This window comes from Lineus longissimus, chromosome 16 (assembly GCF_910592395.1).
Source record: "Lineus longissimus chromosome 16, tnLinLong1.2, whole genome shotgun sequence".
Classification (NCBI taxonomy): domain Eukaryota; kingdom Metazoa; phylum Nemertea; class Pilidiophora; order Heteronemertea; family Lineidae; genus Lineus; species Lineus longissimus.
This window is the reverse complement of record NC_088323.1, coordinates 7952093-7976880: the sequence shown is the minus strand read 5'-3', so window position 1 is coordinate 7976880 and position 24788 is coordinate 7952093. Positions and strand designations below refer to the sequence as shown.

General features: G+C 39.9%; 1 protein-coding gene across 4 annotated transcripts in view; it reads right to left on the bottom strand.

The window, feature by feature from the left end:
* Positions 1-732: 732 nt before the first annotated feature.
* The window catches only part of LOC135500250 (ceramide synthase 5-like), a 63635-nt gene continuing 39579 nt past the window's right edge, over positions 733-24788 (bottom strand). For 2 of the 4 annotated variants that reach the window (XM_064791580.1, XM_064791579.1), the window contains exon 9: positions 733-9928. In XM_064791580.1, the coding sequence (XP_064647650.1) occupies positions 9824-9928 (105 nt within the window). In that variant the 3' untranslated portion in view covers positions 733-9823. Of the gene's footprint in view, positions 9929-18619; positions 18783-23043; positions 23210-24788 lie in introns of all 4 variants that reach the window. The other 2 variants (XM_064791577.1, XM_064791578.1) reach the window with 2 other exon arrangements.

The following is a 24788-nucleotide window of genomic DNA, read 5'->3' as shown; positions in this document are numbered from 1 at the left end:
AACTAATTATTACATGCATGCATTATATATCACCGAAATGATAATTGCGTAGGCTATTTGAAACTAAGTTCAGATATTATTTTCGATCTTTGAACTGAATTAAGGCGAGTGATTCTTGACACCCGGTCGACAAATTAGGACTTGCAAAATTCACGTGAGATCGCTTGCATCATCGGCACGTTTGAAAGCCGAATTTCACAAATTCCACAAATATTTATCACATACTATATGTATCACCACAAAGGTAACTCTCTAGACTATTTGAAACCAAGTTCAGATACTTATTTTCACAAATATTCGAAGCTATGCAAGCGATTTTTCAGTGTTAGAGATCGACGGAAACAAATTTCTCGCACTAAAATGACATGAGACGAGCACCAACTTTCGCTAATTTGTGCACAAAATTTCCGCAATATCACAAAAAACTATTGATATATCTGAATTATATAGACTCTTTGCAGTACCTTCACAAATTTCAGGTACATGGTCATGTTGATGAAAAGAGTATCAACCGATTGAACATGAAAAAGTTCACTCACCTTCATTGAAGCAGCGACTACCGCCATTTTTATATGGTGGCATCTCTTCTATCGATCGGCCAATCAGCAGCACTGCTTGCAAAAAAGTTGAGCCACCGCCAAATTTGAAATCGCCAAAATTCAGTCAATGCGACTGCATTGTGGGTCTTGACGATAGGGTCATTGGTAATAACATGAGTGATGAAGACAAAAGTAAACTTGAAAAAGGACTTAGTAGGCCCTTTTATTCAACTTGATATCAACGAATCAAATTGCAGTGATTTACATATTAGTTAAAGATGCACAAAATATAACCCCTATACAAAATACACAGCAGAAGTGAGTCTATCGTAATAAATACAGAAATGTGCTTGGGGCAACTCAAAATCGAATTTAGTCACTTTGCAGTTTCATAGGAAACATCCAGGTTTTCCTTCAAGGCAACAGTAGCAGCAGCAAATGCCAGGCTGGCACTGTATTATACTGTAAACCGCAAAGTATTTGTGCATTTCTATTTTTGTGATTTACAAACATTTCTGAAATGAAACGGCCAGGGGCCATTGTGCTCGAAATTCGGTGTCCGAGGTTACATGACGTAGGGAGTCATGTGTATCAAATTTCAAGTTCAAAGCTTTAGTGGTTAAGAAACGTGCCATAGTTACAATCAAACGACCAATTCACGCCATTTGACCTCTGTGACCTTGAAAAGCATGTCAGATCAAAAACTCATATGATATGTGATGCATCCTTGCTAGGAGAACCTACCATAAAAATGTTATTGAAAACGAATCACTAAAAATAAGCAAGATATTGCACTTCTTACTTTTTCCATTATGGCCCCCTGGTGGCCGAATAAAGAATCAGATCGGGCCAAAATTCGGCATCAGAGGTTATCTGATGTAGGGGGTTATATGCACCAAGTTTCAAGTTCATAGCTTTACTGGTTAAGAAACGTGCCATAGTTTACACTCTGACGGCCAATTTAGGCCATATGACCTCTGTGACCTTGAAAAGTAGGTCAAATTGAAAACCTGTACGATATGTGATGTATTCTTCCTGAGAGTACCTACCATCAAAATCTTATCGAAAACAAGTCACTTATAAGCGAGATATCACACTTTTTAGATTTCCACTTTTGGCCCCCTGGTGGCAAAGTTGAGAATCAGATCAAACTGAAATTCAGCACCAGAGACTATGTGATATAGGGGGTTATATGTACCAAGTTTTAAGTTCATAGCTTTAGTGGTTAAGAAATGTGCCATAGTTAACACTCTAACGGCCAATTTACGCCATATGACCTCTGTGACCTTGAAAAGTAGGTCAAATTAAAAACCCGTATGATATAAGATGTATATTTGCTATGAGTACCTACAACAAAAGTTTCATCGAAAACAAGTCACTAATAAGCGAGATATCACACTTTTTAGATATCGACATTTCGCCCCCTGGTGGCCAAGTTGAGAATCAGATCGGACCGAAATTCAGTGTCAGAGGTCACCTGACCTAGGGGGTGCTGTGTACAAAGTTTCAAGTTCATAGCCCTAGGGGTTAAGAAACGTGCCACTGTTTCTGAAACAGGATACGACGGACGACGACGACGACGCCGCCACCGCCGACGGACACAGCGCTATCGTATAGACTCCCCTTACGGTGAGCCAAAAATGGAACTTTCACAATTTTCATCATAATGGAATATGTTTATGAGCATTAAAAAAACACGATTTCATGAATCCAGATAATATGCGGAATGAAAGAAAAATAAAATGCTCCTAAAACTTGGTGGTTTACCATATCCACAAGTTTGCGCATATTTCAAGATGCATTCTACAGGGCGGCTCAGAACTATTTTCCTTTGAAAATCATTCTGGGCCACCCTGTAGTACGACCGGCACTCACTCCTGCTACTCTTCATCTACATGTACATGCACATTGTACAGCATGACTTTGGAACAACTCATGTCTAGACGATTTGAAAGAGAGCTACAAGAGCCATGATAAAGAATGATTCCTCAAACTTTCCATCAAATATTTCACATACAAGTTCATAAGTTCATGCTGAAATGTGACAAGATGTCCACATGAGCTCAGCCTCAGCAGTGCAATGTACAATACTCTGGACATTGCCGTAGCAGTTACTCTTCCTAAAAAAATTCACAAATATACATTCTTTGAAAATATGTTATCACTGACATCAACAGACAAAAGCGATGGACAGAATTGCGCAAGGACAGCCAGAATCCTGGAAGACAATATAATATGACCATGCTTGTTGCAGTGTCACTAGTGTCAGATGCTTTTGTTGCGACCACTAGCTAAATAAGCTTGGCAACTATGCGTTTAAGTTTGTTTTTTCAACTTTCACTGAGGATTCACTTCACTTATGATGCCTGTGAATACTACCGCAACAGGTCCAAACTATGTACAAAAACACTCACTTTACTGTTTCTTATTTCTTACAAAATAACCCCTTGCATCTGACTTGTCAAAAATAAAAAATTATGGACAGCAACATGGAACAATTATAAAGCAGACACACTCCTCGCAACATTACAATCAGATTTGATACAATAAGCTTTCTTACATTCACCACTCGGCAGTTAACATGGTTAACTAGAAATTTGAAATTTGCTTGTCAGCAAATTTGATAGCCCCCATGGGCCCACACAGTACACGTATGGAGGAGTGAAGTCTATTCCGTTTCCGGATGACCTATTTCCGGACAAACACGCTCGCACTTTCTCAAAATCACACGCTCAATAACATTTAAACTGTACCGTAACCTATTCAGATAGGCAGGATGGATCATCGATAAGCATTTAAGGCTATTCCTTTATTTTATTCCTACATTCAACCGTCGTTTTTTGCTCAAAATACTCGACAGCTCGCCACTTCGGCAAAGAGATACCGCCGCCATGATGCATGAGGATATGACGTCACCATTACGGGGCAGAGCTTATGCTAATGTCCGTGTGATTGACAGAATCGCGTCGGAGATTTGAAAGCAAATCAGAAAATCGGCACATAAAAACGCTTCAAAGTCATAAAAATTATCCGAATTTCGAAAAAATCTTTGCCAGGTGCACTAGATCGAGTTTAGTTTGATGGGACAGGGGCGACAGTTTTTCAGTTGAAATAGCAGTTTTGCTGGACTACCTCCATAATATAACCTGGGAAGAATGCAGAAGCCTAGTACCTTCTCCTAGTAATCTCAATATAGACCCCACATTTGTTGTATGTGGGGTCTATAATGACAGAAAGAGTTAGACTCACAGTTTTACTTAACACCTTTACTTTTCATTTGTGTCTTGGTCCCATAAAACTATTTTGCAATAATGACATGGTCTTTCATCATTACCAACAGTTGCCAAGGAAACAAGAGTACTTTTTCAGACGTCGCCCCTCATGGAGAGGCCAGGGTGAATTCTTAATCTATGAACTTGAAGTCTCTCCCAAATCACTGTTGTAAACAATCAGCAGTCAAAGTGGCCCAAACATCGACCCACACGCATCTTAAACCACATTCTTTTGGTGTGAGGTTGAAAGTTTTAGAGTATACAAAGGTATAGGTACCAACTTCTAGCACAGGCTAAACCACAGTATCAGGCTAGTTGAGTTACTAGGAATTTTCAATGAGTTCCGATATTTTTATCTATTAGGCCAATTTGAAGCACATTGCTTTAAAGACTGGTGGTAGCACCATATACAGCATAATGATTGTGAGCTTACAAGCAGGAAAAATTAACTATTAGCAAGAAACCTTTGTTCCCATACTAACTGATTTTGCACCTGGCACTGTAAAGAAATACAGAATGTGATGGTTTTCTACTGAAATTATCAGAATTGCATCAGGGATGTCAAGACGTAATACAGCGGGCAGAATCTCATAACACAAAAATAATTGAGAGAAAAAACGCATATAAGTAACACTATGATACATGTGTCTGTGATACAGCCACGAGAAGGCTACTGATACTTAGACATGTTACAAACAACAGTTACTAACCCAGTACCGTGTACCGATTGTGGTCATGGAATAATCAGCTAAGTGAGGATGAAATGAAGAGAGATATGTGCAAAGCCAATATTGAGCAAGATGTCCAAGATTTCTAACTGCAACTAGTGCTTCTCGTACATCTTAAAGCCCTACTTTATGCTAGCTTACAAACACTCACGTCTGTGGACTTTTAAAAATTTTAATGCAAAGTATTAGGCCAAGTTTCCATATAAGAGTTCACATAAAGAGAGTTTACATACATGTTGAGTTTACATAGGTGAACTGTGGAACGAACAAATAATTTCCTGCAGGCTTCATGTGGCGCTTCGAATAAAATGCCAAAATGACTTTTATGTCGACTCAGACTTAGTGGTACTGTTCTACACTTTAGTATACTAGAGTGCTAGCAGCAAACAGTGCCTCATTGGAAGTTTGATTTCAAAGGAACATGACAGGACAGAATTTCAAAGAAGTTACTAATGATGCTAGGTGCCTCTCTACTGCCCAACTTGTCAACTAGCACTGAAAATTCCGTAAACTGCATACAATAGAGCTTTAATTCAACAAGTTGACATGGAATGTATAAATACATACTAGTAACCAATATAAAAATAGTCCATGCAATGTCCTGCTTAGCTATTTTGATATGTCTCTACCTTATTTAGCAAAGCAATCTTGTTATTTTAATTGAAATATGAAATTAAAGGAGTTCAATTTTAACATACCTTTGGCCGCCACACATGAACACTGCAAACCTGGACTTTTTCACTGGTTAAAAAGTTGTTTGATTTGCATATATATCAGAGCTTGATACAATACACGTATATGGTAGATTGTTATGGATTAAGCCTTTGATAGTTTTTCTTGCTCACAATCAATACAAGGTCGACACCAGATATTGTTACTTGCGACCTCTGTGCAGTGTGTACTTCAGACAAAGTTTGCATAAACACTTGCTCTAGTTCATCATTTACCTGAGAACGACCTGAGAAGCAAATTGATCGCGACAACTCCCCGATACTGAATCCACAACAATCTAGCACACATATTGTCAAAACGCTGGATATATAATGGGCCATTTTTTAACTAGCTATGCTCTGATACTTGTCCCAAAGACCTAGCAAGTCAGCAGAATAAAACTGAGGCTAAGAAGCTCAAGAAAGTAAGGATTGAATTTGTAACAATTTCTATTCAGGATAATGCAATTATCAACTCGTATCTTTTACCCCCCCCCCCCCCCCCCCCCTCCTCAAGCTTCGACAAGATACGGCGTCGAATTTTGGCGAATCTTATCCATTATCTGTGCATTGCCGTCCGTAGCTTCGACGTTGATTTGTAAGCCTCCAGTGATCAGGCGTCGAATCTTGCCGATAAACTGGGCCGTTGATCGCCAAGTCTTGTCGAACTACTGACGCCGATAAAGTGATGTTGCGTCGAAATCTTGTCGTCTGGAATTCCAACGGGGATTTTTATGCTCGTGCTTCTACGCAGTTTATTGGGACTGCAAAGAGCCAACTTCACACTGAAATGGATAACCACCAAAGGAAAAAAAACACAAAGGACAGGCATATGTAACATAGTATGGGCAACTGTGTGGTTGTAGTGCTTGTAATGGTATTTCGGCCGTCACTGGTGAAGAGACGTCTTTATCTTTTGACATGCCCAAGCCCAGAGGTGATGAGATGTCGAAAGTCTTTCCCTATGACCAGTACATGCAGTGATGCTTATGGTAAATTTCCATCAGTGTGTGATTAACCCTTGTCGTAGCTTAGTCGAAAATTTATAGGTGAATGTCGTAAAGGTGTCGAAGGCTTGAGGAGGAGGGGGGGGGGGTACAAGATACGAGTTGATAATTGCATAAGAACCCAGCATTCACATGATATGTGTTCGTGCAGCTCAAGGATTTTTTGTTTAAAGCACAACTCTTGACAAGGTATCAAAACGTGAAAGTAAACGCATGAAAGTAAACCAAGGCAATGGTTGTATCAAATGAGCTTGCGTTACACAATGTATGACTTTACCTAGACGTAGCAGCTGTACATGTTCAGAGTCTAATGATGGAAACGCCAGAAGAGTATGAGGGAGGTTAACAGGACGTGTTGTCCTTGATGTTATGTCCTAACGGCGACATGGTGCACAAACAATGGATTCAAGAAAACTCTCTGGAGTCTTTTGGCCTTGGCGATTGTACCAACTGGAGCGATGTGCATGAATTCTAGGACATAGATTGAGAAGTCCTGGAGGCCATGGTGATTTGGGAGGTTAAAGTGATGTCCTATGACATCCGTTGCAATGTTTTTGGTAACACTGTGGAAGTGATTTTGGAAATGTTCTAGTGGAGAACGTTTGGTTTCGCCGACATATTCTATGTGACATTGACGGCATTCGATCCAATATATGACATTGTTGCTTTTGCAACAAATTCTTGTTTTTTGTGTTATATGATGTGCCTGTGGTGTGGCTAGTGATCTGACCAGACGCGTCCAGGCGGGGACATTATCGGCATGTTCTCAGGGAAAGACAAGTCCACCGAGGTTGGTAGGCAGTGTACAGAGTCTAACACTGCCACAGTCAAAAAACATGCTATGCTATTGTAAAAGATCAGATTAAGCTAGTTGGTAAGAAAACATTCAGACTTCTGACTTTTTGCAGTCCTAAGTCATTTGCATCAGCAAGTGTTATAATCTTCAATTTTTTTTGCCAAATTCTGGTTGGCAACTATGCGAATGATAACAACTTTTATGGACTGATTGCTCCCTTTAGGTCTTGCCTGTTTAATGAAGTTGGGAATAGAGAAGAAAGACTGGAAAAGGTTGAAACTAACACATGATATGGAGAAGAAAATAGGAACACACATTCGATTACAGATTTACGACAGCACATGACTTTCAGAGTAGAATTCTAGTTTAATATCATGAACGAACATGAACATTTGCATGAACAGAATCAGTTTCATCAACTTGCGAAATTCTTGAAACCAACTTCTTTACAAATATTTACAAATTTGGAGTGGTGTTTATAAAAAAATCTTACAACACCCAGCCAAAATATCTGATGCAGGGATGCGAATGAGCTCAGGCACTAGGTCTGAAATCAATTTTTTGGGTGAAAATCTTCCCCTTTGAACAGCAATTGCTTGCACGAACGTGCCTCTAAAATCCTTATCGTTGGTTCAAGTGTGAAAATTCAAAGATCCTTGGAGAGTCAAGACAGAGATCTTTCTATTCCAGCTACCAATTTTGGGATTTAGTATGTGGAAAAAGTCTGAAATCCACCTAAAATCAGAAATTCGACATCCCTGCTAATGCCACAAGGTGGTAACTTCAGTTTGATTCGAAAACAGATTACAACAAGGCAAACATCCGCATCACACAACATGGACCACAAGTTCAGTGTTCCTGCGCAGCTTATTCGAGAGACAGAGGCCCTATATGATATACAATTTGTTTTCACATGCCATGTCTTTTGCCCAAGTTGAGAAAACAATTTTTTCCACTTTTTTTGGCTGAAAATGAGTATGCTTATAAATACTGTTGTTCCTAAAATGCTTCGAGTGGAATCAAAAACAAACCAACTGGTTGCAATCCAATGTAAGAAGGCCCTCAATAACGTAATTTAGTACACATCCTGCTTTCCTTAATTTGGGCTTATTTTCCTGCGACTTCATCCAGTTTGTGCCAAACATTGGTCTTGTGCACCATAAATCAGTCTCAAACGTGGGGAGGTGTGATGTAATTTAAATATGATAAGTGGCAGATTTGACCATCTTAGGACATGTAAGGACAGGTATAAAATGTACCTCTTAATCTTGTAAACTGTACTTTGGAACCAACTTCTTGGCTCATAACAGGAACAGAAATGTGTCCACGATCCTTAAGTGTGATACAAACATGCTTCTTTGAGAGAGTTAAATACTAATTCTACACCTAATATCTAGATTTTTTTTTCTCACAAAATACTCATGTTTTCTACTCTAATGCACTCTACACTACACAATTACCATATTCACCAAACCCTACCAAATGGACCCTGGAGAATCAGCACCGCAAATGACCAAGAGCCTTATCATGATCTTGTGTATTCAGGGTTAGGCCTTCCAACTTACCAAGCAGCTTACCCTGGATAGTGCCGGCCAGAGGGTTGGAGTTCATGCGAACTCAGCAATTTAGAATTCAGCTTGGCAAGTTGGAAGGCCTGCCCGATTCCCAGCAAGCTGGGGAGCGGATTCTCCAGGATGAAGTGTAAAGTGCAGTGGTGACAGCAAGGCGTGGATATTACCTCAATGCCAGCCACTACTTGATTGTCTGGGCTGATGAGAGAGTGTTGCAATAAACCTGTGGAAAGTTTATAAGGTTATTCAGGGTCCTACCTGGTCCTTTTTGGTGCATCAGGCCAACATATTACCTGCTCACCTTACTAAAATTGTTTTATGTCTTACATACCAAGCTTTTCTGTTTAAGATTGCATTGAAGTTCTCAACTTACACATGCTTAGGCATTTCTTCCAACTATTGGGGACTGGTGGAAAACACCTAGGAAAGACATTTCTTGTACACTGTTTATCACCGAACAAGCACAATACCTTTAAGAGGTACCGAGATCAAATCCTAGCCAGAACCCTGAAGCTATTTGTTCATTTTCGTACAGCAGCATCACAAGACTCAATCCGTCATGCTTCAAGGAATGAGAGTTCTAAACTTTCCACAAATTAACACTGCAACACCCAGTTGTGGTAGCATATTATTTACAATACAAACTCTGGCCTTGAATAAAAACTAGTAGAGGCCATAATACGCCCAAAATGTACAATCCCCGATTGGAAATGACAAAGTTTGATCGCCTTTGAACAATGGCACTTGTTTTGTCAATTGATGACCTATTTTTGGGCCGTGACCGAGGATTGTGAGCTCGTTCCCATGATACAACCTCGACTATAATGCCGAATCTCTGTTAGCTGATTGCCATCATACAGATTCTGAGATAAAGGAGGGCGCTCACCTTATCAAAACAATGACAAAAATTTGATTGATTATAACCGAATCCATCATTTTATTACCATGTTTAATCCTTAACAGAAATGTTATAGGAAGCTTTTCCAGACTTGCAAAAGGCTTCGATAACTTTTTCAACTTGACCTAACTTTCTTCTAATAGGTCATAATATTGGTGATGTCACAGAAAGTTAGCAGGGCCAACTAGCTTTTATTCAAGCAGATAAATGACAACATGCACAGTGGACGGTCTCATTCTCCGATTTTGCATTCTGTTTTGGACAAAATGGCATCGAGCCGCTCCACATCGTCGGTGTCGTGTCTACTCCTTCTTTTTGTTCACGTTCAAGTTACCATCAAGCACGGTACCGTTCGTCTCCTCCTCAGTGACAGCAGACTCACTGTCGCTACGCTCATCCTTTTGCACCTGCAATGGAAGTGAGGTCAAGGTCAGTCAGCATTCTCAAGGCCAAACAAAAACACACATCATTAGGTAATTCTTCATGATATACTTATAAATATTTTTCATAAATTCATGTAACAAACAGAGCATTTCTTCTTAACCTCTTGAATCCCAAAACTTGAAAATCCCGGGATCCCAGGGTGGTCACGTGGCTGCGAAATTGGGTGTGACTTTCACGATGTATAGCGCCCGCATACAACCGCCAAAGGTCAGTAACGAGGCACAATCTAGCTAGGCATGCTCTTACTGACCCTACTGTACATCAACCACACTAAAACAAGGAATAAACTAGCGTCCCAGCTCAAGGGAATAAAAATATCACTGAGACCTGTCGGTCGCTGGGAAAAAACGTTATTTCAAAATGACCAACTGGTCGGTCACCGGGATTCAAGAGGTTAAGTATACTTCTAGATATTTTCATATAAATTCATGTGAGAAACAGAGCTTTTCATTCCAACAGTATTGCCAGGTAATCACAATATTATATCACAGTAATATATACTACACACAACTTCTTAACAGTTGGGTGAGGTTTACATTCAAATTCACAGCAAGCAATGTTCAGCAACGACAAATTGCTTGCAAAGGAATTCTTACATGCCAAACATGTAAGCTATGTCATCTTCTTATAAAGCTTGTGTTATCAAATCGTCTATAATAGCAACATTAATCTAAATATTCAGCATTCGTTACTTAAAATCTTCACCAATCTATTTAATCAACAATTATATGAACACAACAGGCTTTCTCCACTTCTTTACATCAATTCGAATTTCAACATCTCACAACACAATATTGAAGAATTGAAGTTAATTAGCAGACATTAGAAATGCAATGTGTTAAGTCGTTGCAAACCTAATTTCGCCTAAGTAACCAATCCAGGGTACTATTCACCACAGTGGCCAATCAGAAGACAGGTAGAAAGCCAAGGTGACCAGTCACCTTCTTCCAAAGTAACCAATTAAAACACATCTATGCATTTTCAAAGGATAGACGCATGGCCACAAGTCAGATAGTGATGGTTGATACTGCATGTCAGCAATTTCATATCTTTTATCTACAGTAAATATACATGGAAAAAGTTCGAAAGCCTGTGTGTATAGGTGAACGAATGGTTAACAGTAATATGAGGCAAGTTTAACATAGTTCAAGATAAAGACTAACATGAGTAACACTAGAAACAGCACTAAGAGATAGAAGATAGAATGGAACTAGAAGCATGCGGATGTTGAAGCAAGCAAGGTGCAAGATTAAGAGGAAGGAACAATAATATGAAAACAATTAGTACTTACCACAGTAAGGAATTTAGAACTTACTAAACTTAACTGGTTTAAAATGGACGATAATACAAGACCTCTACAGTGCTATGTTAGTAGGTTGTACTGCATTTGAAATACACATTTACACCAAAAGGTGAAGTTCTTAGTTTGTTCAATGCTATTTCCATTTTTGATGAGTATTCAGCTCTTCCAAACATGCGAGTAGGGCAGGCACCTCAACCTCTCTCCACAGCATTTATAAGGTACATTTGTACCTTCCTCCATAGCATCTAAAGGTATTGTACAAAGACCAAACAGAAGCACATTACCTACATTAAGAAATGCTATCGAATTCAGAAAATTGATGTTCAGTTATATTTCTTTAGCATATCTCATGAAAGCTAACCCATGCGTGAAAATGATCATCAAGATGGGAATGCGCTTTGAATTGACTCATTTTATTCCTGTCATCCTACTGGTCAATCATCATTCTGGAGGACAGCCCAATCAGGGCAAACAAAGAACTTTGTTAAGACCCATAGTTACTGATACCAGTAATGTTGAGAAAGAGAGAGATCAATCTTGATTGGTGGCATATGTTTATCAAGTCACAAAAATCTTGGGTGGCCCAACATGGACTCTTCAGGGGCCGTTCGGTTGCACGCAATAAGGACAGAAAAGGAACTCAACTATCTGTCGAGAGACGGTATGATGACAGCTAGTGAGACACCTTTCACTTGATTGCGAACAAGGTAAGGGTGATGTGGCATGATTATTACTATCAGTGAGGGGCCCAGAACATCCTCGAGAAAAACAACACAGAAGATCACGATTTAAACAACAGTGGACTGTTGATGAAATATGAAACCCCACAGAAAATGGAAGGAACACCCAAGGGCAGGGTAAACTTATTATCATGCGAAGCTTGGCTTACAGTTACGAAGAATGCAAAGCATCAATTACTCTGTCCACAATATGGACTGTGATAATGATCACAAAGCATCAATAACTTTGGTCGACAGTTAGGACAGTTATGCAAGTCGCAAACCATCGATATACTTGGTCACTTTTGATCGGCTGCCGAGTTTAAAGATGACATGGAGTTCCCTTAGAAACTTTTAGAATGGATCATGCATTTACAATGTTGAAAGAGAGTGATACATTCAAGGGGATGGATTACTTCAGGGGTGATATGAATGATAAGATTCTATGATCTTGACTGCTTGAAAAGCATTTTGCCATGATTGTCATAATAGTACAATTGGTGCTTGTTTCATTTTGAAACTTCATGCAATTATTTGAAAATAGGCAGTAAGTTAATGTACAAATTAACAAAGTAACAGGATGAAAATGTACAAAATTTCCTGCACAAGGTGGCAATTTGAACGATGATTACGAATGTAGGTGATATGCTTCGGAATTTTGTGCATGGCTTCCGCTAGACCCTGACAACATCGGATTTTGAAAGATCGCAAACAGTTTTCGGAGGGTTCCCCTTGCCGTTTTGAAAGAGATTTGAAATCACCAAGCCAAGGCTCCTTCATCATTCTGTAAGGTGACATTAGACGTCCCCAAGGCTAACGGAAGCCCTGTTTTTTTGCGAAAAAATTAACTGGTCAAACCTTTAGTTTAAATGAGAAACATAACGGTCATTTACAGAAACCTGGACTGCAGCAGACACTAACTGCTTTTATAAAGCAGGACGAACAGTATCCTTGGACCTTGGCACAGCCACTTTTATAAGCATCAGGACTTACATTTATCCAGTTCACTGATGAAGGACTCACTTTATCCCAGTACCTAGCTGAACTGCTAAAAGCAGGTCTCACACTCTCCCAGCACCTTGGTGCAACTACATTTATCAAGCAAGACTCACACTTATCCCAGTACCATACTTAATGTTGCTGTTACACTCAACAGATGGAGCCACTGACAGCAACGCTTTGAAGGAGCTATTTGGTATGTCCCATCAGGCAGGCTAACAGCTGTTGCCGGCTGTGTCAATCAATATCTTTCAAACAGCCGTGGGCAGCCTCTGTGTACACCTTTCATGACCGCGGGTGTCAAGACAAAGACCAAGAACATAACAACTTCATTTGTACACCGACTCCCGTCCATGGCCGTTTGAAGGATAGTGAACTGCCTCAATTGAAACCCTGCTGCACAATGAATGGGAATTGATGTACTTTTCATGTCTCATGCAATCCAGAGGGGTCTCGGAGCATGTACATTGTCCTCCCTTGTAAACCTAAAGGGTATAAACTCGAGAAAGTTTATTTTCATGAATGCGACCAGTTTCTTTTTGACATGGAACTAGAATATCTGGATCAATCTGACATTGTGGTATCTACCCATTTGCATAGCCACACAATCAAGCGCCAGGGTGGGAGAGTTTTACGCGATACTATTTTGAATAATGACAGAAATGGACCGACTTTCTCATTTCCTGTTTATTATCATCTACATTCAAATAGCAAACACTTGCCGAGATGGATAGATTATTGATAAACGTGACAGGCTGCTGACCGCACAAAGCCCAGCAGCCTGCTTCTTCTGCAACTACCACAATATTTTATCCATCCCCCCCCCCATATCCTCCTTTTAACTTGTGATAACGAAACTTGCAAGGAAGTACAATGGTCCACAAGCAAATTCAAAACTTGAACTGTTTGGAAAATGTGGCGAAGTCGATGCTAGATTAGCAGTTTACAATGAATGAGATTTATGTGATCATAAATAAAGGATTACTAATGACAACATGTGCCATCCTTGTGTCCATCAAAATTTCAATTTCTCCAATTTCTGGGTTGTAATTCCATTAGTAATGAAAACTGGTTAAGTATGAAAGATGAGTCAAGGTGATCATGTTTTTTATAATGCTGCTAATTAGCCAGGCAGTCCTTTAAAGTTCCAGATGCCCCTTTATGACTGCTATTGACTGCAAGAATCATAAAAGGTACTGTCCTTATAACGATTGACAATGACATCCCTATAAATGCGTGTATGTTTTGCGCAATCTAATGGTAACCTTCGCACAACCCAGCCCTTAGGCACAAACAGTGTCAGAACATAGGCTGTGCGTGGTTAACGAGAAGCAGTGGGTAAGTCAATTGTGACAATTAATTGATGAGAAACAATAAATCCTAAAATAATCACCGGGTCTACAGACGAAATCAAATCCATTTCAGCAATCATTCAAAATAGAATTACGAGAGTTGTGTGCAAAATGGCATCTGTGTCAGAAATAATTGTCCATAGGAATTTATCCAATCGCTATTCTCAATGAGGAACCTGCACTCTGATTAGTCCCCCTAGGCGGCGCTTAAAGCAACATTCTCGCCTACCAACGCTTAAGCCAACTTCATGACACATTTCCAAAGGATAACTAGATTGGGGGAGGACAATAATCTGACACAACCAATACAGTGTAGATGCTTGGCGTTTACACAACACCATGAAGCTGCCCGACTAGGGTAAATACCAGCAATGAGAGGTCAGATTGATCAGATAGAAATTGAAATGCTTGTATCTGCTGCCAGTCAGGTTCCTCCGAAAAATGCCGACTGCCAATATCACCTTTCCGCCATGTTTTAACGCCCGCTTGGCGGCGACAAGAATCAGGTAAAACCAGAACACACTGAGTACTTGGAGAAGACACAATAAGTAACGGCAACATATGAGTGCGGGGTGCGACCCGATCGTATTGTGACTCTCGATTATGGCACTGTACACAGCCCTGGAATTATGAATGGGGGAATGCATGTAGGCAGGGTAAGCTAGGATATCGGAGGACACTCCAGAAATGGACACCCCTCCTCTGGCAAGGGTTGGAGCGTATCGGCAATATTATTGGGAGGCGGAACCACTCTAGAACTATCGGTAACTCAGAAATGAACCTGTTACGCTTCTTGAGGTATTACTATCTCAAATTTAGAAGGAAAGTATTGAGCCCACTTTAAAAGGTCAGGGCTTTCGATTCCAGAATCTGAAACAGACTTGGCCCGCCCTATAGACTCATTTTATTGCGGTTTCATTATGTTTGTGCCAACAATTCGGCTTTGTGTTCGAGAATTTCATTCCTGGGATGAAGGTGTTTTTTTCAGATTTCACCACTTTCAACATCCAGAAACACCTCAGCAGAAAATATTTCAAATGTTGAGTAGTCCGTTTTCCGGACCAGCTTCGTGGAATTGAAAGCCCTGAAGGGCACTTATTCACCAGCTGTAACCTGGAACATGGAAGTAGCTATCTACATAAAGGCTATTCATTTAACATTGCCCAGGTGTTTTTAAGCCTTGAAGGTGCCAACTGGTCTATTTTTTATAAGCTTGTGACAATATAGACCTGAGTTTGAAGAGAATCAGCGTGGATTACTTCAGCATTGTCAATTCTGAAATTTTTAAAATCTTCAAGAAGAGGCCCTGTGCATTTTTTGAAATATTGTCTTTCACTTTCACATTTTACACACAGAAATAGATGAAAATCGTAACCTGAATGCATGCTCCTATCAAGAAACAAGTCACACACAATAATTCGTTTTGAATAATCTTGAAACCTACAGACCAGCTATTTCACTTTGCACAGCAGGGCATAAACACAGAGTCTACAACTAAATGCATAGCCTGCATGAGAGGTTACCTAGAGACAGACAAATCTGAAGGCCTCTCCTAAAGCTATAGATCAAAACCACTAATTCATGCAAAGTTTGGTATATCACGGAAATTCACATATCCTCCATTACCAATACCATAAATCCCACACATCCTTAGGTCCAGAAAGCAAATGCATCTAAATGTTACATGTTTGTGCCATGCATGTATTTTAAGCAAAGAAAGCCCTCCTCTCCCCCTCCATGCATCTGACTTGTAATGTGATCTGTCCTGAAGGTTGTCGGTCGGCGCCTGTCAGTACTGTACTCAACTGGTCTGAAGTGGAGTGTAGGGCAGTATGTGTACTCATTGGTATCAACAGAAAGACTTAGGTTAGGCCGGAGAATGAAGTACTTTGACACTGTTGTACAGAATAAAGCGCTTTCTAAGAACTGGCATGTCCCCTTCCTTCATGCAATTCAGAGTGAAGCTCTACGACACAAGGACTTTCACTGGCTGAAACAGGTTCTTTACCCAGAACTCAACTCAGAAAATCATACATCAATCGATTCAAGATCATTTTGTGTCGTGTTCTTAAGGGAAGAGCCACGGCCTGCTGTGCTCATCTGTACCAGGACGGGTAGATATATTTTTTAAGTGGCTGACATATGCCTAAAGTTGGATTTGACCTCCAAGACCAAAGTCATTGCAGAGCAGCAATAACATAAGGTAAAGTGGTACAATTATAGCCCCAGTACAATAAGAGTCTGTGTAGATTTCAGGTAAATAATACAACCAATTGAAAATCTTGAAAAATGAATGGTCATCAGATTACTGATGGGCTAGCAAACTGCAGCTAAGACCTAGCCCTGTCAGTCCAGCTGAATGAGTTACAACAAAGATATTTCTGTGGACTGGAACTATTACATGTAGGTTTTGATCTATAGCTTTGATGATGACACAATTTTCTTTGGTTATCAAAAGCCAACAACAGCCTAAAGCAACTTTCATTACTTGATTGAGCAATCATACTCTATAGTGGGTATGCGATGCCCGGCTATCGTAACTAACAGTTGCAACAGAAATACAATTGTTCATTCAGGCAATGGCATCAGTCATCATGCCTGCTGCAGGCTTTTGCTGCTCTCATAATTTTGACACCTCCGACTAGTCTATCACTTCATTGTCAAACTATTCAATGAAGAGTTCAGCCGTTTGGAAATCCTCTTGGAGTGAAAGGATTCGCATGCAGTGACAAGTGGTTAGGACATACATGGAGGTTAGGATGGCGACACAGATCTACAGTAAAAAAAAATCAGAGACACTCTGGTGATTTACACCTTTCGTCAAGGGGTCAACAAGTTTTTCAAAAATTATAATTTTCAAAAGAATTTCACAATTCAAAATTCAAAGCGAAGCACGACAAGTGCTGCGCAAACAAGCGATTGAAATCGCTGCAACTGGCGATGATATTCGCTGCAATTTACGACAAAAAGATATCTTGTCTGCAGGTAAAATGCATAATCACTGAGTTTGATAAAGATCATAGGTCGCTGCAGCAACCTGGTTGCAGGCACCTGCGAATGCAATCAACGCAAAAAAATGATTTTTGTAGTTTGCCGGTTGTAGCAATTCGAATGGCTCGTTTGACACTTATTGACCCATCAACAGTTGCAAGCAACAATGAGACCGTAAGAAGGGATGGGGGTTAGGCCATTAGGGCAAGACCCCGCTTACCACCAACACACACAGACAACAGGATAGGATGCATGCGCACTGAAGAGGTCCACACACGTGAGTGAGTGCCCCTCACACAGACAAACCACAAGGTGGTTGATTAAGGTTTTAAAAAGCCCCAAGCCTTAAGCAGACACATCGGAAGGATTGGGATCAAGTTTGAAGCAGTGTCAAAGACGAGAATGCGAGGCTGGCATCTCATCATCTAGTTTGAATATGATGCTGGTGAGAATGACTGCAAGGTTAAAACCTTTACGCCAACATAACTCTACCACAGGTATTCGTTGCCAGTCTTTTCATCAATGACTACTGTCAATCGGGAAATATTCTGAGGCCAAGGCAGTCTGCAGTTTGTGAATTTGCAACTTTGACATAGCATTTCGACAACACTGTACAGTAATTTCATTGAGATTGTCTTCCTCGACATGCCTTATTTAGCATTTCGACAACACTGTACAGTAATTTCGTTGAGATCGTCTTCCTCGACATGCTTTATTTAGCATTTCGACAACACTGTACAGTAATTTCGTTGAGATCGTCTTCCTCGACATGCTTTATTTAGCATTTCGACAACACTGTGCAGTAATTTCGTTGAGATTGTCTTCCTCGACATGCCTTATTTAGCATTTCGACAACACTGTACAGTAATTTCGTTGAGATTGTCTTCCTCGACATGCTTTATTTAGCATTTCGACAACACTGTACAGTAATTTCGTTGAGATTGTCTTCCTCGACATGCCTTATTTAGCATTTCGACAACACTGTACAGTAATTTCGTTGAGATTGTCTTCGTCGACATGCCTTATTTAGCATTTCGACAACACTGTACAGTAATTTCATTGAGATTGTCTTCCTTGACATGCTTTATTTAGCAATTTGACAACTCTACAATAAATTCGAATAGATTTTCTTCGATTTATCACAAATAGAAACGCGAAATTCAAATGCACACAGATATTTCTCAATTGACAGTTTGGCATCAACTCGTATGACCAATCAACAGATTCCAAAAATTGAAATCTGGTTTTCCTTTGTGTCAGGGTTTATACACTGGTATCCGGGATACATACATTGTCATACAAAACGGACTTGACAGCAATGCGACCAATGAAGTAAGTCCAAACAATATGGAGGCCCAACAGGATTATGAGTTGCGTTTTCATCAAAGTTAAGCCAGGCCAGCCTGGTACGTAGTTGTGTAATCCCGGCGTTACCATAATTGGTTTGATAATGCTGCAAAAAGGTGGAATGGGTAACAGTTTAAGGCCGTAGAATCCAGGATGTGAAACAATGATATGAACCAAGGACAACGAAGAGTTTGCCCTCTAGCTATCCACCGGCTAAAGGTTCCTGCATCCTTAACTAACCCGTGTATCACCTAGAGAGATGGCAGTGAGTCTAAAGCATTCTAGAGGGTGTTGATTGATAGAGTCGATTTCAAGTTGAACAAATTTCATATACCATTTTTTCTATAGGGACAACCCCCTTTCAGAAATAACACGTCTTTTTTTCCAGGGAATTTTACAACAGAAAATCCCATCTACTTGTATTCATTGCGAGAAACTGTTTTAGAAACAACTCCTTATTGCATGTAAGAGAAAGCTTAAATCTAACACATCAAAATCAACGCTATTTATCAACACCCTGAAGCAATGGGAGTGAGTCATACCAGACAAGCCATGATGGCCACATAGATACAACACTCCTCTGCACTATGCTCAACAGCAAAGCCCCAAAGGAGACAGGCAAATGAAAGGCATGAGCATTACGATGAAATGACAGTGCCATTGTGTTCACCGGTCGCCAGTGCTATATAAACACCACCTATCATTGGAGAATTTCTGAATGATACCTATTTGTTCTTGGACAATCTTATGATATAAAAGGTCAATATAGCATCACCTTGAGAGGTCAACAGTATTGATGTTCATCAACATGATGGAACTAACTTTGTGACTTTGAAAACTAGGTCAAGGTCAGAAGTTATCTAACACAATGTGACAATGACGTGAATGACACGATGAATCTATGACATGTATTTGACTATCCAACCCAGCGAGTCAAGATTTCATAGCGAGGCACAGAATCTCAGAGGTTACAAAACAATGGCCACGCAAATGAGCCACTTAAATCGCGAGCAACCGTCAATTATAATTGCTGACATGAGCAACAAAAAGATCTCTCTTCTACAGTACTAGCCGAATTTGATATTGATTGCAGGTCAATTGCGAGCGATGCTTCTTCTTGCACGTATCTGCGACAACCACAACAAATCGGCGATTTTGGTTGCATGCATGATAAGTTGCAGGTGGCTACATTTTTAAATCACTCGTTTGCAGGCCATTGAGAGCATCAAGAACAGGTCTGTGTCGATGGCAAACAGGCAACAAAGAAGTTGGCTGAAGTAGTCACAGGGAAGATTGGGCCTGTGTGAAGCGGATTTGAAGAGATGGGGCATCCCAGGCACTCGGCACGCACACATCCGTTTGCGGTTAGAATGGAAGACAAGACATTGCTTGAATGGCAACCTCCTCCACAAACGTTCATACAGGTGGAGTATACGAAGTCCTCTCTCTTGACGACAAATGCATACTCATACACAACGAAATCTGGACAGCGTCGGGGGAGAAATTTGTTACGGTTTAAGGAAAGTTTGTTATGGAACTACATAATTCACCATAAAACCAATGTATAGGTGGCACCCCTGATCACCCGTTACTCAATTCCATGGCCAAGGTGGCATGCATGCTGCTCTGTGGTTTTGCTAGTCGTAACAATTTTGTCATTAGGAAATGTCTTAAAAATTCTTCGAAAATCAATACTTGTTAGAATAGGCTTGACTCTTGAGAGATTTGCTCCAATACCATCTGCCCTTCAAATTGAATATGCAGCACTGGATGAGATAATGCACCATATCATTTCAACTGTTCAGAGTCTGTTCCTCGGGTTATGTCAAAACATTCTTGCTTTATATTCCATCAAATCTCAGTCCACCATAAAAAATAATGTTACTTTTGCCATCATCTTTCTATTTCAACTTTAATATCTATTCAAAGATATGTTCCCAAAGCCCGAGTTTTTCATCACGCGTGCGAACACTGGAGACAAACACGCCCGATTTTCAAAATTCACAACCTGGGTGTTTTATTTGCTTTTTGACATTTAAAATAGACTTGATTTTACAAACGATTAGACCAGATGTTTAACTGGTAGAACTTCCCGATGAAAAGATGTGTGACAAAACTCTGTGTAGAAGAACAAGTAATGTGCATTTTTTTTTCCTGCTTATATTTCCGCTATTATTTACCACAAGGCCATAAAGGAAGCATATTCACGATCTGTGAAAGCTTTGCAACAACATTACCAGACACTTACTGAATGAAAGCATTTTTATTAAGTGCTGAATGTATTTCACTTCGTTAGGCTATCTGGTGTTTTTGGTGGTCTTAATGGTGGATTTGATGAATGTAGTTTCAGAACACGGCTGTCTGTTTTGATTAGCCAAAATTAACCCATTACTATCAAATTTTCCTAGAATTCATTGCTATTTTCTTACAGTAGTAGCTCATATTGTAATACAGGACTCTTCCATTCTCGTTCAAGGTTTGACCATTGCGCCACACAACGTGGAAATAGTGCCTTTCTGGGAGCAAATTACTTCTGGCCCCCAGGAAAATCCAGTAATGCCTGACAACTCGACCCAGGTGGCGACCGGCCAGACACATATTTTTTCTTGTGCCGTTATTTTGGCACTGATCATGAGTGGCACGGTCTGGCCAAGCCTGAAATGACAATCACGCAAGTATTAAAAGGTGCGTGCCATCCAGGTTTGTTCTCAGGCTATTGAGTTTACCAGCATTCTTTCTCGTCATTCTGAATTAGTTGTATCATTTTCATGTAAGTATATTTTGGTACTTTTTATTCGACATCAAGTAGATAATTTTTTTTCAAAATCAAGCGCATTTTGTCTCGGGGGTTGATTAACACCTTCAGTGCTTTTTGACGAGAATCACTATCACGCGTTGCGTATACGGTATGATGCGTTTTGATGAGAATCACCGTCACAAATTTGCTGCTCAGTGATGACGTAGCAAATCCTCCACCACCATAGTGTCTACTACAGATTCTGCTGATATCCCATAATAGGCGGGAGTAATTTTTAGCCTCGCAGGCTATGTATTGTATCGATACAATGGTAAGCACGGACACATTTGAAAACAGGTAAAAAAGGGCATATGGCAAAAGCGTATGGCAAATAAACATGTTAATTTCCACTAGATAAAATTGCAGTGATGTCGAGCAGCAGCTACCAAACAACTGGATTGAGTGAATTGAAATTTAAGAACTGTGACTGGCATTCCAATAAACTAGTATGCAGCATAGAGGCAAAGAAATTTCTATTTCCCACATTGTCCCAAGAATTAAAATTGGTTAGCTTTTTGTCAAATGGGATACAATACGATTCGTGATGGGAGGCATCTCTATGACACCATGATACTGATTTCCAATTCAAAATACCTATGAACCATTGAAAGTCAATTTAGCAGATACTGACAGTGACATTTTCAATTGGGCCCTCCTTATTTCACCCCCCCCCCCCAACTGATCAGACTGGCCAACACAAAACCCATATTCCAGTTGGTCTTAATGGCTTGTTAACCCTTCAATGTCTCAGTTTTTTAAAGAAAAATTTAAACAATTCTAAACATACAAACCAACTGCTGCATCTAGAGATTATTCACAGCGTTGTTAGCCAGTTTATAGGAGCCCAACGACGTTGGGTTGAATGTGCACTAATCACCACACCTATGAAGCGACTAATTCACTTCACAGCGCAATGTCGAATAAACTGGCAAACCTTCTTACTGGTAGGCCATTGCTTTGTCACACTTACAAAATATACAACAGAAAATTAAGGTATAACTGACATTACACTATTACAGCACCGGCAAGCCCACACAACTTGAGGCTGGTTATTCTAAAATACCCGAATGAGAATATTTCATTTTCATAATGGATAATGTATATAGCCTGCTTTTCACCACATAGGTTTGGGTGAGACAACCATACCCGCTTGGGTTGGTACAAAATGTGGAAGCACTTCAAAAGCATTTAAAACCACATTATTCGATATTTAATTTGAGATATTTTAGAGCAGAAATTGATACCTCACTGTCGGCATTGATTGTCTCACCCAAACTGCTCGGGTGGAGCTAAAATATTGGCCAAAACCTCGGCTACGAGAGACAACCAATACCTCCAGTGAGGTATCAATTCCTTAATTGAGGTTTTCTTGGGTGAAAAACGTGTTAATAAATGTCTTTGCCACCATGCTGCATGACACTAGTCTTCGTTTCCCTTGCCACTTGAGTTGGAGGAGCGTCTAGGGTTTATATCCTTGCCACCGATACAAAGGGATTATACGATTAGAAGCACAGCTAAGAAAACTACGGGACAGCATGTGGACCCGCTTGGTCCTGAAGCTAGTACATACTTTGTCGACCACACGTCGATAAATATTCATCGAAATGAAATATGTCCAGATAATGCTGAGAAGGAACACTACTACAATCATACAACGACTGACAAACAAGGCTGGCCAACTCTCATGGATAACCTCGTGCATGCCGGAATCAGAGGCCAAGCAGGGATGAAGTACCCTTCGAGAGAAAAGAAATGACATGTCTGAATGAGAGTGGTGAATGAATGACGGCATTCAGCTGGTTGATTGGGGGAGCCCACAGCAACTCGCTGAGCTCCCCAATGTCTGCGTCACAATGATAATGAAACATGGGGTTAGTACATTTGAAATAAGCTGGGCAACATTCTGAAATTCGATGAAAGGAATCATTATTATGTTTGGTTTACATTTCATACTATATTCTGGGCAGTAGAAAACACCAAGAGGGAGTGCGCGATATATTTGCTCAGCCCATTGGATCCAGAAGGCAAAACCAACCCACTCTGACCTACCAACGGGGGACTCAGGGCAATAAGATAAAGATCATGAACAGGATAAAAAATTTTGTGGCAAACTGATCAAGAAGTTAAACTTTGTTAACAATTTTAGTTTGTTGCATTGGTGGCCTAGGGAATGTATTGCATCATTTCAGTAAAATAGCCTATCTATTTCAGTAAAACAGCCTGTCTAGCCCACTCTCATGACTACAGCGGTCCAGCCTTTTTTTCTAAGAAATTGCCATACCCTAAATATTTGTTAAATACACCGATAAATGATCATAAGCCTTTTTGCAACTAAATGCATCTTCTTCTGACTGAAAAAAGTGATATTACGAGAAGATGTTTTAATGACCACTGACAACACATACCCCATAACCCAACAAAGTACTGAAATTTGATGGCTTTAAAAAAATATAAATATGGCTGAAATTACAAAATGGCCAGAGGTCAGTGTGCAAACCTCCAGCAAGGGATATTGCAATTACATGCAACAATAGGGTATACTGCATGTATCTTGGCCTACATATCTGAAAAGTAGGTCAAATGGACTAAGTGCTCAGCAAGTGTCAATGCCCAATAAGAATTTAGGAAATTATATTTAGACTTTAGGAAAAACAAAAGTGAAATATTTATGTTTGACCTTTGTGGCCTTGAAAAGAAGGTCAAGGTCAGTTTCTAGCAAACTGCTGAACTTCTTAATATGTATGATATGTTTTTTTGTGTTTTTGTAATGAGTTTATAATTTATCGCTTCATCACCTGCCCAGGAGGTGCCTGTGCTCAGATTCAGCCCTTCAAGCACCAGCAGTGCTGCTGGAAGGAAATGATGACAGTCAACTCGTGCGAATCAACCAGAAATTTGCAAATAAAACAGGCCAAAAGAGACAAAAAATATCAACACAGGGGCAAATACTGAAAAAAATTCTAAAGAAAAAAAAATAAATAGCCACACGACAGGAAAGTGTTACATGTGAAATGTTAGAAAATAAAAACCAAAAACTATATTATTATTGTGATATTAATTAAGAAAGGGGCCAGTGGAGATGAGAAGAAGATATCATCCTAGATTAAACAGAAGGGAAATAGATGAAATATTAAAAGGAAATTTGACGAGATATTAGGTTTGATGTCAAACTCACAGAGTAACATTATAAACACCACCATTTTTATTATCACTTAATACTTAATACTGAAACCAATAGAGGTGTACAAGAATCTGTTTCTGTTTTTCGTGACTTTGTTCTGTTCTCTAATTACATGTATGTACATGTACAGTTTA